The sequence below is a fragment of the Priapulus caudatus genome, unplaced genomic scaffold (assembly GCF_000485595.1).
Source record: "Priapulus caudatus unplaced genomic scaffold, Priapulus_caudatus-5.0.1 Scaffold882, whole genome shotgun sequence".
Classification (NCBI taxonomy): domain Eukaryota; kingdom Metazoa; phylum Priapulida; class Priapulimorpha; order Priapulimorphida; family Priapulidae; genus Priapulus; species Priapulus caudatus.
The window spans coordinates 40034-58179 of record NW_014577943.1 but is presented as its reverse complement, the minus strand read 5'-3'; the positions used below and the strand labels follow the sequence as shown (position 1 = coordinate 58179).

At 44.8% G+C, this 18146-nt stretch overlaps 2 protein-coding genes across 2 annotated transcripts in view; both read right to left on the bottom strand.

The window, feature by feature from the left end:
• LOC106814192 (tetraspanin-31-like) overlaps positions 1-4563 on the bottom strand; it is a 10334-nt gene extending 5771 nt beyond the window's left edge. The window contains exons 1-2 of the mRNA XM_014818490.1: positions 4457-4563; positions 3453-3620 (exon numbers count right to left, since the gene is read on the bottom strand). Of these exons, the coding sequence (XP_014673976.1) occupies positions 3453-3620; positions 4457-4519 (231 nt within the window). The 5' untranslated portion in view covers positions 4520-4563. The remainder of the gene's footprint in view (positions 1-3452; positions 3621-4456) is intronic.
• Positions 1-18146, bottom strand: part of LOC106814193 (chromatin modification-related protein eaf-1-like) — a 64816-nt gene that overhangs the window by 40194 nt on the left and 6476 nt on the right. The gene's annotated exons all lie outside the window — the stretch shown is intronic.

Below are 18146 nucleotides of genomic sequence, written 5' to 3'. Positions count from 1 at the left end.
TTTTTTTTTTTTTTTTTTTGGCTTTTTTTTTTTTTAGAGGTAAAATTGTAGTGGCAGCCCTCGGCCACCATAGACCTGGTACCAGTCTATACCCTTATCTACACCATGTCCGCCTCTCTTTTACCAGAGCGTTTATTGATATAGTCAGGAGCGTATAATGTGATGTATGTGATGGATGTATTTGTCATTATACGCTCCTGATATAGTCCTTATTCCTTGATAGCGTGATTTTTTTCCTAGGTTAATCAACAACATAGGGCTCTAGTGAGCGCTGCCAATTTTGGTTGAGCAATTTCGTCGCTCAATGACGTCACAGTGTCGTCTATATACACAGTGCCGTCTATACAATTACCTACACCATGTCCGCCGCCGTGTATCGTTATCGAGCATTGATATCAAGAGTACACATATATATATATACATATATACATATACATATACATATATATACATATATATACATATATATATACATATATACATAGTCTTTCCTGATTGAGTAGGCTGCGTATATATAGCTGGCATCGTACCAACAGCTGCGTATAACCGCGTCGACATTTAGCCATTATTATGTGATCTCTTTTGGTCCGGAAAAAACAGATGGAGAAGTGGAGGGGCAAGCTCCGGAGAAAGATGGAGGTGTGGAGGATGAGTACCTTCCGATAGATCTGCAGTATATCTGCGACAGCATTGATGATGGATTGGAGGCCTTGGAGGTTATCAATGAGGCCTACCGCCAGGGCCTCTCCCAGGGGGAGGAGGGAGCGGAGGACGCCGCAACTGAAGCCTGGGTGGCTGACCTGCGGACCAACATCCGCGGCGTAAGGAAGAAGCTCGCGGAGGTCAAGCGGGCGGCAAAGGAACGGCGAGGACAAGTGGAGGAAGCTCAGCGGGGGGTTGAGGTTGGAGCATTGATGAAGGGGAAACTGCAGAGGGAACTGCAGGCCTTCAGAGCCAATGCGGGCAACCTGGACAATCAGCTGGACACTGAGACCTCTACCGGTGTCATCGGCAACCTCCGTGACTTGGTTAACCAGGATATGGACAGACTGCAGTTGTTCTTCGGCAAACTCTGCTCACTTACTGATCAATCTCTGGTGGAAGAGAATCAGCAGGTGGCTGCCGCACGGGAGAATATGCGGGAGCTGCATAATAAGGTGGCGATCTTCATGGGCAAACGGGGATCGTCGATGGAGGGAGAGCTGCCTAATGGCAGGGGCGGAGCCCGAACCGGAAACAGGGTCTCTGAGGGTGGTAACGTGAAAATTGAAGCCATCCAGCTGCCGACGTTCGGCGGGGGGAAGGACGGTTACACTGGGTGACCTGTGTTCATCAGAACGTGGAAGGAGATCGCAGAGGCTCAGTGGCCGCGGAAATATCTGAGTCATGCCTTACGCACGCATCTGAGGGGGGAGGCCGCCAAGGCGGTAGAGGCCTACAGTCATGACTATGATCAAATGATCAAAGTACTTGGTGATAAGTACGGCAACAATAAAAAGACTACTGAGGCGATACTGCGGAAAATAAAGGCGTGCAAACTTGTGGCTGCTGGGAACCACAAGGCGTTTATCGAATTCGTTGATGTGGTTCTGAAAGCGGATGCGAGTCTGGAAGCGCTGGGAATGCGTGACGAGATTAGCACGTGCAGCTCGATGGGTGAAATCGAGAAAAAGCTCCCGGAGTCGGCATGGGCTCGTCACATACTGGAGAAACGTGCGGACGACCAGGAGAAGCCCTACCCGCATTTTGTCGAGTTTCTACGGAAAGAGAAGTCGAAGTACGAATACTTGATGTCGTCTGTGCGGCACCAGGTGGTGGTGACGGCGCACGTGCAGAAGACGAAGCCTGGCGTTAACGGGCGGAGTATCCCGAAGAGCGGGCAGTGTTTCTCGTGTGGGTCTACCGAGCACATCAAGCGTGATTGCCCGGCCAGGGGTCAGCGTGGGGGCGGTGATGGCGGCCAGAATGGCGGTCGGCAGCAGCTAGGTGCAGGGCTGCACTGTGCCGCCTGTGGTGGTCCTCACAGAACTGTCGGGTGCGGAAATTTCGTTTCTGCTGCTGTAGAAGAGAGACGTATGATGGTTGGGAGAAGTGGCGCTTGTTTCAAGTGCCTCGGGAGCGGTCACATTGCTAACAGGTGTAAGTTTAGAGAGCGGAAGTGCATGAAGTGTGGTGGTAACCGGCACAACACAATGTTGTGCATGCAGAGCGTGGCAGGGTTGAGCGCTGCACCGGTGAGCAGTCAAATGGTGTATGTGGACGTACCCAGAGCCGGGCGCGGCTTCGGGGTCGGTGGCGCCGAATTCGGGGCAACAGCATGGTGTGGCGCCGGGCGCGCTGGCGGAATGTGGGGCGGTGGAGGGCCGCGGTGTGTGAAAGGCGCCCGCAATGCTATGAGTGCCGGAGGTGACGCTAGAGCCGGTGGCGGTAGTGGTGCCAGAGGTGGTGTTGGCGCCAGGGGTGGTGCAGGTGCCGAACCCACGCGAGCGTCATCAAACGTGGCCGGCCTGAGAACGGATCGGAATTAAACACGCTACTGCACATGATGTCAGTGCCTGGTAACAGATAAGGTAGCCGAGTGAGTGTTCTGTGGGATACGGGGTCCACGGGGCATTTTATCACTCACGCGTGTGCTAAGGCCAACCACTATCGTAGCACGGAGCACACGGTGGAAGTGACTATACACTGCGGAATGTGAGAGAAACGCACCAGACGAGACTGTATGAGGTATCGATTCGGGATTTGCAGGGAATGACGCACAAAGTGTATGCTTACGGAGTGGAGCGAATCACTAGAGATATTGCGCCATTGGACGAGGGAATTGTAGTGAGCTGGTACCTATAGTTAGTTAGCGGTATACGCTATCAGTATGTGTAATTTCGATAAGATTGCGGTAAATTTGGCTCTTAGTCTTATACTTATAGTTCATGGTATTCTTATACTTCGTAGGTTGAAACGTTGTATTCGTCAGCACCCTCAGCAATAAAGACGAGTGGTTAACAACATTGGCTCTACTTCTATAATTTGTCAATTACGACGTCCTGTGACGCCACAAACAATGACAAAAAACTGCATGAGGAAGATGATGAGCAGCGGAATCATGTACTGATGATGACGATGGGCTAAGGATCCAACAATCAACAACAAACAACAATGACAACAACAATGACAACAAACTGCATGAGGAATATGATGAGCAGCAGAATCATGTACTGATGATGACGATGGGTTAAGGAATCCAACAATCAACAACAAACAACAACAAACAACAACAAACAACAACAAACAACAATGACAATAAGCTACATGAGGAAGACTTATTAAATTCGCTGGACTGACAACGTGGTAAACAACGATGTCGACGACAACAAACAACAACAACGACCACAACAAACAACTCCAACAAACAACAACGACAACATCAACAAAGAATCGCGCATCGAAAAGGATACGAAGAACAGCAGGACTTGATGATGCCTCACAGCTCCGTATATCCCGACGATCGCGAGGATCAGCAGGAAGATTCCGCAGGCGACAATCCCGCCAAAAACTGCTATGCTCGTGACGATGCTGGCACCCTTCCCCGCTCCCGCAACGCCGATCAGGATGAATGCTACGACCTGGAGAGAAAACAACGACAATGACGAGAGAGAGAAAGTTAACACGGCTATTCTGGCACCCTTCTCCGCTCCTCGTTAGTTCCTAGCCTATATTACCGGACAGAACTGCAACTTGCTAATAGTAATATTTTGTTTACTATAGGTATAGTAGGTGATTTTATTCTAAATGGTTTTTACTAGGTATTTTGAGCTTATTAGATAGCCATAGTGACAAGAAACATAACACACTCTACAGACTTAAAAAATCGACCCCTGTGAAGAGGCATTTTTGTGATGGAATTTTGACACATTTTGGGGAATCGTTAAATATGCCAAGGTATAGGAGCAAAACGGAACATTTTTGCAGACTGTATAATGGTCACCCGAGGGTGACAAGTGACCCTTATAGTTATACACAGGTGTCCATTCTATAGAGATGGTTTGAGTGCCTGACCTACACACATGGGAAAAGCCATTTGTCCATGCATTATTATAGCCAGGAATCTGCATTCTAAAAAGATGTATGCTACCACGGATTTGCCTAACTTCAACTACAATTAAGTGACAATGTTGAATAATAGCTGTATTTTAATGCACATATTCATGCCAAATAATATAACACTCTCCAACACATAAAGACACTTCACAATAAAAACTTCATGCATAAGTTAAATCACTTACTGAATTCAGCCAGCACCGCAAGTAGAGACAGAAATAAAGACGGAATTACCAATGACGAGGTGCTTCGTTGGTTCCTAGGCTATATTAATTATCTTATAGAACTGCAACTTGCCAATTTAACAGAAATATAATTTGTTTACTTAGTATAAATTAGGAAATAAAAGACGTGAACTTACTATGTACAGCACATTAAGCGTAATAAGAGTCTTTCTCGAGCACGAAAACCCGCAACTTTCCATTTTCTTTAATAAGAGTTTACTTTACTATAGACAGGGTGAACTTGTAAAATCGGCGTGCGCGTACTCGGAGTCACGTGTGCCGTTTGTCGTAGTGCAGTACGGTACTTCGATCCGTATGTCGGAGGTGTGTCGCATGCACGCCAATCACACAGTTGGACACCAAATTGTTAATTACCCTTGAGACGGTTACTACCCCCAGTCTATACCCTTATCTACACCATGTCCGCCTCTCTTTTACCAGAGCGTTTATTGATATACGTCCTTATTCCCTGATAGCGTGATTTTTTTCCTAGGTGAATCAACAACATAGCTCTAGGGCTCTAGTGAGCGCTGCCAATTTTGGTAATAGTACATATAATAGTACATAATAGGAGATAATTATAACATAGTCTTTCTTGATTGAGTAGGCTGCGTAGCTGGCATCGTACCAACAGCTGCGTATAACCGCGTCGACATTTAGCCATTATTATGTGATCTCTTTTGGTCCGGAAAAAACGGATAATCCGGAAAGGCCTTGGAACCAAGGGTTCCGAAAAATCGGTGTTGTACCTGTAGTCAAGGCTCCACACTAACTTTTTTTTCTAGTGGCCGATGAAATCATGAAATTGCACGCCTCGAAGTCAAGGAATTATCATTGGTTACAAAAGCCAGCCGCAGCTGCAAAACCCGCAATGCCTGTCTCGGCTATGCAGTCGCAATAGCGATTGTGTACGCTTGACTTGCCAGCCAACCGTTCACGATCGCAATCGCATCTTTCCCGCATATATGCATTCACACGCAGTGTTTCCCCTGCATTAACACGAGCGAGGTGGGCTCCTCGCTCAAATTATCAGCCGCCACGCAGAAATTTATCCAAAAACACTGTCTCGCTGACGAAAATCACTGTTCTTCCATCAATAAACTACACTTTATTGAACTAATATCGAAATAAAGCGCCAAACGTATGGTAAATTAAACACAACACCCGCGTACTCACAATACTGTCAACACGCACACACAATACTGTTACAGGCTAGTCACAACACAGGCTAACCATACGAACACGTCTGGCGGTGTCTACTAATTCCAATGAGAATGCATCTGTAGCGAGCGGTAATACCGGTGTAGGCTTTGTCCTTACCAAAGGCACAGATTACAATGTTTGATGGGAATCCTTTGAAGTACCATTCTTTTATCATGTCATTTCAAAGCATGGCTGCGAATATCCCGAATGACAGTATTAAGTTGAATAACCTAATCTCTTCATGTAAGGGTAATGCAAGGGATGCCATTGAGTTCTGTGTTATGAAGCCTCCTGAGGAAGGATACGCAGCTGCTCTGTGCGCACTGAGATCAAGATTTGGTAGTAATGTGGTTGTTAGCCAGGCCTGGATCAGCAAGGTCATAGATAAGGAAAGTGTAAGCATAACTAACTTACGCACCTGCGCGTGAGGAAGGAGTTCGGACAAATAGGAAATCTCAACATGGCGAAGAATAAGGATCCTATGTTGAGCATCTTGGATGTTGAGGTGTTAACGAAAGGTGGAAAGGAAGTGTCCAGCGTCTTGCTTGATAAAGATTCTCAGGATAAAGATTTTGCAAAGAAGCTGAACTTGAAGGGCAAAGCGGTAGCTGCAATTATAACAAAGGTTGGTGGAATTGAAGAAGAGTTTCAATCAACACTCTATGAGCTAACGCTGCGGGGGTGAAGACAGCATGACTCACCACATTTCAGCTTTAGAAATGGGACACATCAATAATGTAAGAGAGATTGACGTAAAGCAAATGGAGCAATTATTCAGATGAGCTAGGCACACTTGAAAAGAAGAGGTGGACGAATTAGATATCTGCATTGGTGTAACCATCGCACATTTGCTCCGGCAGGTGAAGAATCTGGATCGAACTGGTATTGGTCGCCGCAGAGAACTCCTCTATGATGGACAGTGTATGGAGGGAAGAGGCCAGCGCAGCTAATCAGGTTATGCATATGCAGACTCTCAGAATCCAGTCTACGTGGAGAGCCTTTTGGGCCACTGGAAGCATACGGGGTGGACATAGACCTTGCGCACTAGCAAGTCCTGGAAAGGACTCACTGAGAAGCTGGAAGGCAAAATCATGCAGGGAGTCTTGCTAGCGCAGAGTCGGAAATCAATGGGATGGTTCCCTACCCTTGCGCGCTAAGGACCGCTGTGATCTTGGAGGATAACGCGTATCAGCTAAGAAGATGCTAGTAGGACTAGAAAGGCTGCTAAAAAGCAAAAAGGGCATGCAGAAGCTTATGACAAGCAGATGCCAAGAACATGGTAGATGGATTTTCGCCGCAAGTAGACGCCGAGGAGAGTCGGAAGTATCAAGGGCCTGTTCACTATATTCCTCAACCGATCTCAGTTGGCAAAAAAAGCGATAGCCTTCAGGTACCCCTTGAGAATTGTCTTTAATGCATCTAACAGATACAATGGCAAATGCATTAATGATTGCTGGAGGAAATGACCAGATTTGTTGTGCAGCTTATTTGGTGTCATCTTAAGGTTTAGGGAGAACCAGGTAGCATTGGTTGGCAATATCTCCAAGATGTATCACAGGATATTGATACCTACGATCGATCAGCATGTGCATAGATATTTGTGGAGAGATCTAGATGTCGACAGAGACATGTATTCGTCGACTCTTGTAGTCAAGTCTCATCTTTCCGCACAATAACCATACATCGAGCCCAACGCCACTGTGCTGGGAACCACACTGTACGTGGTTGACACATTTGTCTACCTCGGCAGCATGCTGTCAAGAGATGGCACCCTCGATGCAGAAATCTATCAACAGATTGAGAGAGCTAGCTTCGCCTTTGGGAAGCTGGAGGAGAGGGTTTGGTCCAATGGAGGTATTACAACCAACACACAGCTTAGAGTGTATGAAGCCTGCGTCCTCATTACCCTGCTGTATGCCTCGGGAACATGGACGACCTACCATATATATATATATATATATCATTATCATGTAGTGAGGAACACGCGGGAAGCGACGCGCGTATATAACAGATAAACAGCGGCTACATTCGAGCCCGCCCGTGGTGGTAATGAACCTCAATCGCGACACCTAGGTGCGACAAGAGAGACGAAGATGCGCAAGGAAGGGGGGAGGGCGGACATCATACCCCCATGATATTATGACTAGCATCAAAAGTCAAAGTCAACAACCAATGTCTCATGCCACTTCTGATATACGGCAGTGAAACCGGGACTCTGTACCATCATCAAGTTCGACAACTTAGAACAATACAACAACATCATCTACGTATTATCATGCACATTAAATGAGATCATTACATCAGTAATGAGGAGGTCCTTAGCAGAGCGGGTGTTGAAGACATCAAATTGAAGCTAGTTAGAAGTCGTCTGCGTTGATTTGGCCCCGTTTGTAGAATGGATAACGACAGACAAGTCAAGGCACTCCTATACAGCGAGCTAGCAAATGGATCTCGATTTGTTGGCCGCCATAAACTAAGATACAAGGATACTTGCAAAAGTGCCTTGAAATGTGGTAATGTCCTTGATCAATAGAAGAATGTTGTAGACAACACACAAGAATGGAGAATACTTGTGCATACTACTTGTGAATGCTACAATACAAGGAGAATCAAAGAGTATGAAAGAAATAGTGAAAGGAGAAAGGGTGTCATAGGGTCAAGGATCAGGGAAAAAATTTCCTTTTTGTCACGGGAGCCCTTTTGCAAGTCTGTGGAAAAAATAGCTCTCGTCATTTATATATATATAAATTTTACGGGAGCCATTTTGAGCCTCACGGGAGCGATTTCGGAGGTTTGAAGAGCGAATCGTTCGCGTTTAGTGTACAGTATGTTGCTTCCGGTCGCCGCTGTGCAGCACTGACTCATTACGTTATTACCACAGAGATTACTAAATCCAGCATAAGAGGCATCACCAGGGCTCACTTTTAACAGTCGTCCGGTCGTCATGGACGACCGGATTTTCTCTCGGGCAACTACAAATTGCTTCCGTGGTTGTCCGGTGTCCAACCTCTATAACATCAATAACCTGAGCTCTCTATACCAGTGTTGGCGATACACGTACAGTATTCAGGTATTTGAAATCTGGTATACCCCCGAAAGATCTGGTATCCCTTTTTTAGATAGTAATTTCAACAATGTTGGTATCCAAAACTTTGAAATAAGCAATAATGACAGTCCGCGCTTCTTCTCGTTCATCGCTCCTGGGCGATCGATCGCTCGCGGGCCACCAGCGAGCGCGCACTCATTTTACATACGGCCAGGGTTGCACAATACGCTGCAAACGTACATGTCTAGACACATTGTCTGGCTTGCTTCATACAATGTATACCATTTGTCATTTGTCATTTGTAATTCGCCAGCCAGTTACTATAGAGATCAGTGGCCTCGATAATGTACACGATTAGGCCTTTTGCTTTACAGCACTGAGCATCACGTGAGCAGAGCGCATGCAGCACATGTTTAAATAATATCCGGACAACCAAAACTCTTGAGGGACAACCATATGCTACTCTCTTGGCTGTCCTCCGGACAACCCAAAAAAAAATCTTAAAATTGAGCACTGATCACCATGGCGATAAATAACAAGACATTATTGTGGAGTGATGGCTGGGTCCATGACTGGAAATGCGAGAAAAGATAGTAGAAAGCAAAGGAATTCCATTTGTCAATGAATGACGGAAACACGTGAGGATTCCCGAAGTTATCACTAAACGCGAGCGAGTCGCCGCTTGCAGTAAACTCGATTTCGATTTTCGGCAAAATACTAGATTTTCACTGCTTAATATCTTAGCGTAGGGGCATCGTAGAAACAAGCGGTTGGTTTTATATTATCAAGAAAAGACAGCTGAATAATACTGCAAAGAATTGTTAAAATAAAACTGTTAAAGTTTACTAATTCTACTGAAACTACATGGTTTTTGCATTTCACCATTGTACGCTGTCATTCTTAACTCTCATTGTACAGCTATTTGATGTAAAATTGTAAGTTGTTCCAATTAGGCTCAAAATGGCACATGACATGAGGAACAGTGGATGTTCCCCAGGTATAGGTGACAAGGATTTGCACTGATATTACAGGTGAACATGGAAGACCAACTATAATAGCCAGGCTGATTGGAAGGGTTATGGACGTTTTTTTCAGTTATCCATTTTGGTTAACAGTAGTGTGTTAACAGAAGTGGCACCTATCTATACTATGAGAGGTCCTATTATCAGTTAGAACGAATGACTGAAAATGCGTCAGACATGGCTACTAACTCAGTTCTTATTCCCAAGCAAGCAGAGAAATTCTGAAAACTCGAGTGATCTTGAATTTCCGTACTGGCGCGACTCATGTGCTTATCACGCACCACGACCCGCGCACTCCATGCAATGGAGAGGCTAGTCAGTACATTCTAGCCTTCATAGAAGGCACCTAGCTGTAGCTGTTTGCACTATCAAATGGCCTTAGAGTGATGGCTAACACTGCTAGGTGTAGTCAATGAGAAGTAAAAAAGCTATCGGGCGGGGAAGGAGGAATAGGAAAGGAGCCAAAGAAGCAGTGCGAAAGGTGGCAAGATGATAGTAAGTGGAGTCAGACGTACATCGGCAATAGAGCCAGGTGCGCTTTGTCTGAGACAAGTAAAATGCAAAAACATTGGCAGATAGAAAAGAAAGTTCAACGAAAAAGAAGATAAAATAGCAGAAAATACAGCAAGAAAGCCATGATGCAAGAGGACGTGTAATACAAAAAACAACAAAGCGAGGGAGAGATGAAACAAGAAAAAGATAGGAAGAGAGAGGAAAAAGTGGACAGGGATGGAAAAAATGAGAAGAGAAAAGACTCAATTAATTTAAGATGGTGTGTGTGTGAGGGGAAAGAGAGAGAGAGAGAGAGAGAGAGAGAGAGAGAGAGAGAGAGAGCGAGAGAGAGAAAGAGAGAGAGAGACAGAGAGATGGAAGGAGGATGGGGGATATGGGAAAAAGAAAGGAAGTAAAACACCAGGCCAACAAAGGTTCGCGAACGCGAGAATTTCGTCAGTCTTTCTGTGATTTCGCGTGACACAGCTCGGTTACGAACAGAGACATTCTGTTTTTATAACAAGTGAACACTGTTCACGTCCCAAATGTCTGCCCTCTGTGTCCCCCACTAAAATTGCAGACTGTTCTCTGGCAGCTTTGGATCTGTGCGCCGGTCTATGCATTCGGCGCACGGATCCATAGCTGCCAGCGCTGCATACTGTCGTAGGACGTTCCCGCGGTCGAGTGCGCCTAGCCGCGGAACTGCGCGCAAGATCTGCGCTCAGCGCTTCGGATCAACACCTCCTTTCGGTAACGCTTCTCTAGTATCCTGTCTCATCTGGTTCGTGAGCGTATGTTAGTGTTGTCAATCGGTTGTAATTTCGTAATGGATCATCGGTTGGATCCAAGTAACCGATGATCGGTTACAATCGGTTACTCGGGGTGTTGAATTCCAACGTGTGCGTAACGTCGTGTGCATGTACGTGTGTGCATGTATGTGCTTGTTTAGCCCTGTTTACTGTTTGTTTTGCACTGTTTACTACTGTGTGTATAATACATGTGTGTTAATAAAGGATAACTTGTATAGTAGCGATGATATCTCTGATTCTCATCACTTTTCCAAGTTTTCTTGTTCAAGTTTTACATTTATTTCAATTTTTTTTTTCCCCGATGAAATCGATTATGGATTTTGATAACCAAGCGCTTGGTTTGAGCCAAGTTCAATCGATGATCGTGACATCACTAGCGTATGTACAACAAAAGATGCAACGAAGCTCATTTTTGTGGACTATGAACGATATAATTCAAGGATACCCAGATATTCCCATGGCTGATGAAACATATAAACTTAACAATCCATTTCAGTTGTCATCCTTGCTCAGTTAAGCCTCACGAGCCCACGACACATTTGTGCCACGCCACGACAGAAAATTTGGGCAAATCGTGGGTCATCGGGGGTCGTCGCAAGACACTGACAGTCCTACGAAATTTTGAGCATCATGGTATCGACTTGCCGTCGTGAAGCAAAATTGAACATGCACCTTTTTTGTTCCACGATTTTTTGTGGTATCTATGTCTTCTGGTTGTCGTGAGTCTGTCCTACGACAATCTTGCGACTGTTGTGCGATAATACGTTGTTATATAGTCAGGAGACGAACGCACGAGCGTCCCACGAGTGACCCACGACTGTTGTGCGACAGTCGCACGACTGTAGCATGCACATCTCACGAGTGAACCACGACCTGTTCACATGAAAAACAGCCCCCCGACAATGCCCGACAACTCATGACTGTCGCACGACTGACTTGCGACACACCCACGACATAACCACGACATATATTTTGTTTCTGTCGCGTCCCCATCGCCAAACCATCTTTGATGTGTCGTAGCCCTTGTGACCACTCGAAATACATTTCGGGCATGTTGCAAAATCTGGCCACGACAAATATTTTATGGGTCTACCACGACAAAATTCCGCACGATCTGTTGTGACCCGGGCTTTACTCATTGACAGAAATGGTGAAAGTGAAGTGCTGTCTATCTATGATGAAATTATGCAGTAACCATAACATGTAATCGTTACTGCAGACAAAGAAACACGGTCTTGTTTACTGGTCATTTTCAAGCAATACAATCCAGCATGGGCGAACTATGTCTATGTTACCTGATAAAGATATGAATAAATGTTGGGTTTTCAACCAAATGATGCCGAGCAGGTAGAACTGTAGTTGTGTTTGTTTCAAGTTCTTCGGGTGATCAGACGGGACCAGAGGTACATTGTGAAAAAATGAGGAAGCGGACTGACGAGAAAAATCTGTCTTGAAATAATCCAGAAAATGGCAATATGCAAGTTGCGAAGAAGAGTACATTTCAGAGCTTGCTTTAAAACTACAAGAAACCCGTACACAGCCAGTAATCAAGTGCTGGCATGACTCTCGTTCCGAGTGGGCAATTGGACTGAAGGAATCTTGCCATTATGATTCCAACACTACAAATCGTATTGAATCCATCAGTCAAAAGCTAAAACAAGTCAAGTAATTACAAGATACTCAAATCTGGGAACATTCACACCTAATTATACATCTAAACTTTGAGATGTTTTCTTAAATTAGGAGAAAAATTTGAATTTGCTTTCAAACTTGAGGGTGTTGCAAATACTAAGAAAAACTTAAATAAACACACGATCTCATTGTTTTGTTAGTGAGTGTGTGGCAGATGCATCAATATCCTCTGGCATTCTTATTACAAGGAAAGATGTCAAGAAAAACCATAACATGGCTCATTCATGTACGGACGTCAATGTGGCCATTCACAGAGTTCGACGTTATTTCACTGAGGATGGTTGGGAAGCTGTACAAGCAGTTCTAGATGATGTCAAGGAATGGGATGGTTACAAGTGCAGTATCTGTGAAAATAGCCTAGATGAATATCAGATAGTTTGTGACAGCTGTTTAGCTTAGATGCACTTGTCATATATACTGTTCTCAAAAAGACACCCACAAAAAAAGTTTTGCACTCAGTACTATGGCATTATGTAGACTACAGCTTTCCTAGCTGGCATAGCTGGAACTTGCTAGATAATCAAATTTGATGCACTAGAGAACCTATACTCAGTTTTGTTGCGTTTGCAAGCGTTGCGAATGTTCGTGAAGTCGAGTTAAAAGGCCATCTACCTAAACTGCTTGCAGAGCTCAGAGTGAAATGCATATAAGGCCACAGTTAAAAAAATCTTTGTTTGCCATCACCCGACCCAGGCTGAATAGTTTGGGTAGGTAGGTCGCCTTTTTTTTAAGGGGGTCTTTTTACAAATTCAGCATGGTGTCTACATGCTCAGGTGTGCTTGTGTAGAGATACCTTTTATGTTGAATGTTTGTTTTGCTTGGTACATATAATGTATTGCCTACAGATTTATATAATGTACCGTGATACAATTTGTTTAAAAAAAAGATAAAAAAAGATCTATAAATTTTTTTGAGTCGGCCCCTTTTTGGCTGGCCGGTCGGGTGAGGGCAAACAAACAATATTTTTATTATGGCCTAATATCCCAGGAATATTTATGCCAGGTTTTTCATGCATTTACTAACGTCATTGCACCTTTTCAACAAAAAGTAACATTGTAATCGTTTTCAAATTTTTTCATTTTCTTTGCATTAAAGACACCCTCCTGGTTTTAGTTGAAATTTGATCAAAATTTCAATTCTGATTTTATTCGATAGAGGGCACGCTTCTGCACCAATTCATGCCTAAATTATTGTGTATGCGGTCATACAAATCATTCAAAGTCCCTGTTGCGGCATTCCACCGAAGTCCGCATTTTCTTTTCGGTATCTCCCGCTAGGGGCGCTTATGTTTTGTAAACAATGCAAATGGCGGCGTGTTCATGGCAATGTGAATCTTCCACGATTGAATAATGTATCAGACTATTTCACGAATACACACGTCTTCATTATTCAATGTGTTCAAATTATTAAAGGTAAGCACCGTCACAGTTTATTCAATCACGCTGTGTACCACGCCAACGCCGAATTACAACAAGAAATGAACTGTTAGTGTTAGTGCCCGGTTCGGCCCGTAGCCACACTGCACGCCGTTGATACGACACCTACGTTGAGAGAACGTTACGGCTGCATGGTTGCCACGCACCGACGTATTTTAGAGGACTGACTTTGTTGTGAATCGTTGAATGGTTATCCTACGGACAGTTTATCTTACCACCGAAGGAGGGCGCCACTGAACTGTGTAAAATTATGGCAGCAGCAAACCTCAAACTGTCCCTGACTGAGAGCATGCCTGAATCTGCCAAGTAGGCTAAGGCCATAAGAGCTATTTCGAAACGAAAGGTCACCATCCTAGTCAGAGAGAGCGCTGCGCTCTTAGGTTATACTGGCATGCCGCATACGGAGTTTAGAAATCACTCGGAACGCATTCGACAACAACTGGACGACCTGCAAACGGTAAATGAGCTATTCATAAGGCTGAAGTGCGGTGAATTAAGTGCAGAGAATTATGCCACCGAAGATGAACGTGAAATCGCGGAGGATGAAATCGCTGACGCAGAGGAGGCCTACATCAACGAGGTGTTGGATAGTGCATTGCCAACGATACACGAACTTCTCGGAAAATCTGAACAGGCGAAACCTAGTCCACCGGAACCTACCAGGACTAGACCCCCTTCTTCTCGTCCTTGGGAAGATAAGTCCACCACACGTATGGCGAAGTTGAGATTTCCAACCTTCTCTGGTGACCTGCGGGATTACAGACGTTTCAAAGAACTTTTCACGCATTTTTCCAGGCACCTAGAGGAAACTGAACTCTTTTACCAACTTGTTGAATCAATGGGGAGGAAAACCAAAAGAAACAAAATAAAGTCTTGCATTGATACCCAAAGAGCGTGGGAAATCTTGGATGAAACATGGTGACGACGACCGACTCATAGACGTGCTGCTTAATGACCTAGAACAGATGAATTCTTACGACTTCAAGGGCAAAGTGGACATGAAAGCCCTAAACAACTTTGTGGAATCACTCCAGACCTTCACTAGCCAAGTCGAAACCGTTGGCTTGAGAAAGTATCTGAATGGCAGGATTTTATTGACGCAAGTTCGTCGTAAACTACCGGAGGAGCATCGCATCCAATACCTCCAGAGTGTCACTGATGGCAAGGCAACAGAGTCCGTACCCGGTCTCGTTAGATGGTTACATTCTCTGTTAGTGCTCCTGCAGAAAGCCAGAAATCCTGCCGAGCACCAACAGTCCCAACCTGCAAGTACACCGAACAAGAATCGCAAATCGACCAGTCATTTTACGATGTCCCCCGGAGAGGGCAAAGACGCTGGTGGGAAGAAGGACTTTGGTACGCAGAGGAAAAGCACCGATCACCTGCCGCCGAAATGCCCACTGCATCCTAAGACCTCGAATCACTTCTTGAAAGGATGTCATAAATTCCGTACGCTCCCGCAAAGTGAGAAATTCGACATTATGAACGCTAACAATATCGCTGTGGTCATAATAATTGCATAGATCTCAGGAAAACGCCCGTTCAACCACGATGACTGTCAATTTGCCACAAACTGTCAAATACCCACGTGCGGTATGAACACTCATTTCTCCTCGGTCTGCCCGAATGTTTACGGCCGAGATGGGTATCGTCACTTCGATAAGAAGCTCCTATCTTCTGGTGCAGGGAATAGCAAGGGTCTGAACGTCAATAGGCGGGAATTCCAATCAGCAGTACAAAGGAACTCTAACCCCACGCTCGCAGTAGGAAGCAACATGCGAGGTAACGACCGAATCACATGTGCACTGCCGACCGTCATGGGCTACATACGTTATGGCACTAAGAAAACGATGGTATGAATTCTACTCGACACCGGCAGCCAGATATCGCTTTTACATGAAGGAATCGTTCCAAAGTGTTACGACGGTCAAATGCAAGACTTCAGTCTCACCACAGTTGGAGGTGACACCCTCGCCTGCAAGCTTCGTGTGGTAGATTGTACACTAGAGAGTCTAGATGGTGCGTTCCAGCGTGATGTTCGTCTTACTGAGATGAAGAGACCATGCGGCGATGCGCCCATCATCGGTAACGCTCAAATCCGACAGTACCCTCACCTTGATGATATCAGTATCGTTGAAGCTCCAGACAAGACGATCGACATTCTGCTAGGCGTCGAGAACGGAGACGTACTAACAGCAGATGAACGTATCCTGGGTCCCACAGCCAACGATCCTGTTGCTGTCAGATGTCCATTGGGATGGTATGTCCAAGGTGGTCATAGCTCGAGTGAAGTTCTTTGCAACGCTACCGTACACTTCACTCAGGTGACAGCCATCAGCGAGATAGAAGATTTCCTGGGAATCGACCGTGTAGGTATCGAGCCGAGACGTTGTAAGTGTACCATGGAAGACCAAGATAAGATAGCAAACGACTCAATGCAGCAAAGCGTAACCAGGCTAGAGGATGGAACCTACCAAATCAGTCTACCGTGGAGGAAATCACCTCAAGGGTTACCGAACAATCACGATTATGCTGTCAAACGTTTCTTGAACTTGGAGAAACAGTTCAAGAACAAACCACGTGAATGGGAACTCTATTGCAAGCAGATGGAGATCCAAGTCGCGGTGTAGCACGGGCTGTATCGGCAGATGAAATGGCCAACGACACTAAAGATAATCGCAAAATGTGGTTTCTTCCACACTTCGGAGTACTTAAAGGAGTTCTTCAGCCTACACCAAACCTGGTTGATACTAGTACAGTTATATGTGAATAAATAATAAAATATATTTATACCAATTTGTTTTTGTCTTCCTTGTTAATTCGCCATTACAATAGGGCTTTAGCTAGCCAAGACACAGATTTCAGAACGCTGCCATGTTTCTCTGCCACCAGCAGCGCCAGCAGTATGAATGACCAATGTTCTATTGTTTCGCCGCCAACACGTATGTAAATACCATAGAAATAATAGGTATAGTTATCTATATTATTTCTATGGTAAATACTATGCACATCATAACATTGTAAGCTTGTAACCTCATTAAACCTGTAATATATAATTATAATATGAAATATAGGCATAGCCGAATGACGAGCGTCATTAAGCTGACCTTTGCATGAAAATAGATGTATATACATGTTTATATTTATTTCTATGGACTTAAATAATAAACATAATTATGGTAATTATAGGACTAAATAGTCATGCCTACGTGCGCAGCCGTGGGCTGCTCGGCAACGAGTGAATATCCAATTACATGGCAAGCGGGAGCTCATGCCGGGTCCAGCCGTCCACCAATATCGTTCCATAGGTTGCCGAAACGGGCAACTTCTCAAGTAGAGCTTGGTTAGGGAGTTGGTTAGGGAGGCTTGGTTTAGGAGAATTGGGAGACCAAAGACCAACCTCCCTTCAGTGGTTTATCTTTGTTCCAACCACTTCACGGATAACTGCTTCACTGAAGTAATAGTAATACTAATTCGGCTAATTAATATGGCTATAATAATATGGACTAAGAAAGGAATGTCTATTATAGACGCCTATAATTTCCCCTTTTGTAGTCAACCATCGCCCGAAGAAAAGTTGGAATAGCACACAATCCCCAACTTAAACTGGGAGCCGTACCCTCCATATTCACACACTTTAAAAAAACGGCTGTAAAACCCAGGCTAGCAAGCTTGGCTAGAGCAGCCAAGAAGCGTGCGATAGTGGTAAAGTGTATTGTAAATTATTCTCAGTGCCTACCTTATTATACTACATGTTACTATTTATAATAATCTTAAATAAACTTTAAATATAATTAAATACATCTAGCTACATCTATGAAATGAATCAGGGCTCGACCTTAACGGTTGCCCGCGGCCCGACAGGGCAAACGGGTAGACACGCGTATCATCGGAGCTGTGGTAAATAGCGAAGAACACGTCCGCGCGTGTTTCTCAAAGCTCCGATCGCTAAAGTTATTCGTTATTTAGCGAACAACTTTAGCGAAACCTCTGCAGGGTCTCGGTAAATTTAGCGAAGGACTTGCGGTGTATTTAAACCCTATAAAAACAATGCACCGCAAGAACCACCCTGCCCCTCCCATTCTCCCTCTCCATTTCCATCCCCCTCTCTCTCCCTCTCCCTTCCC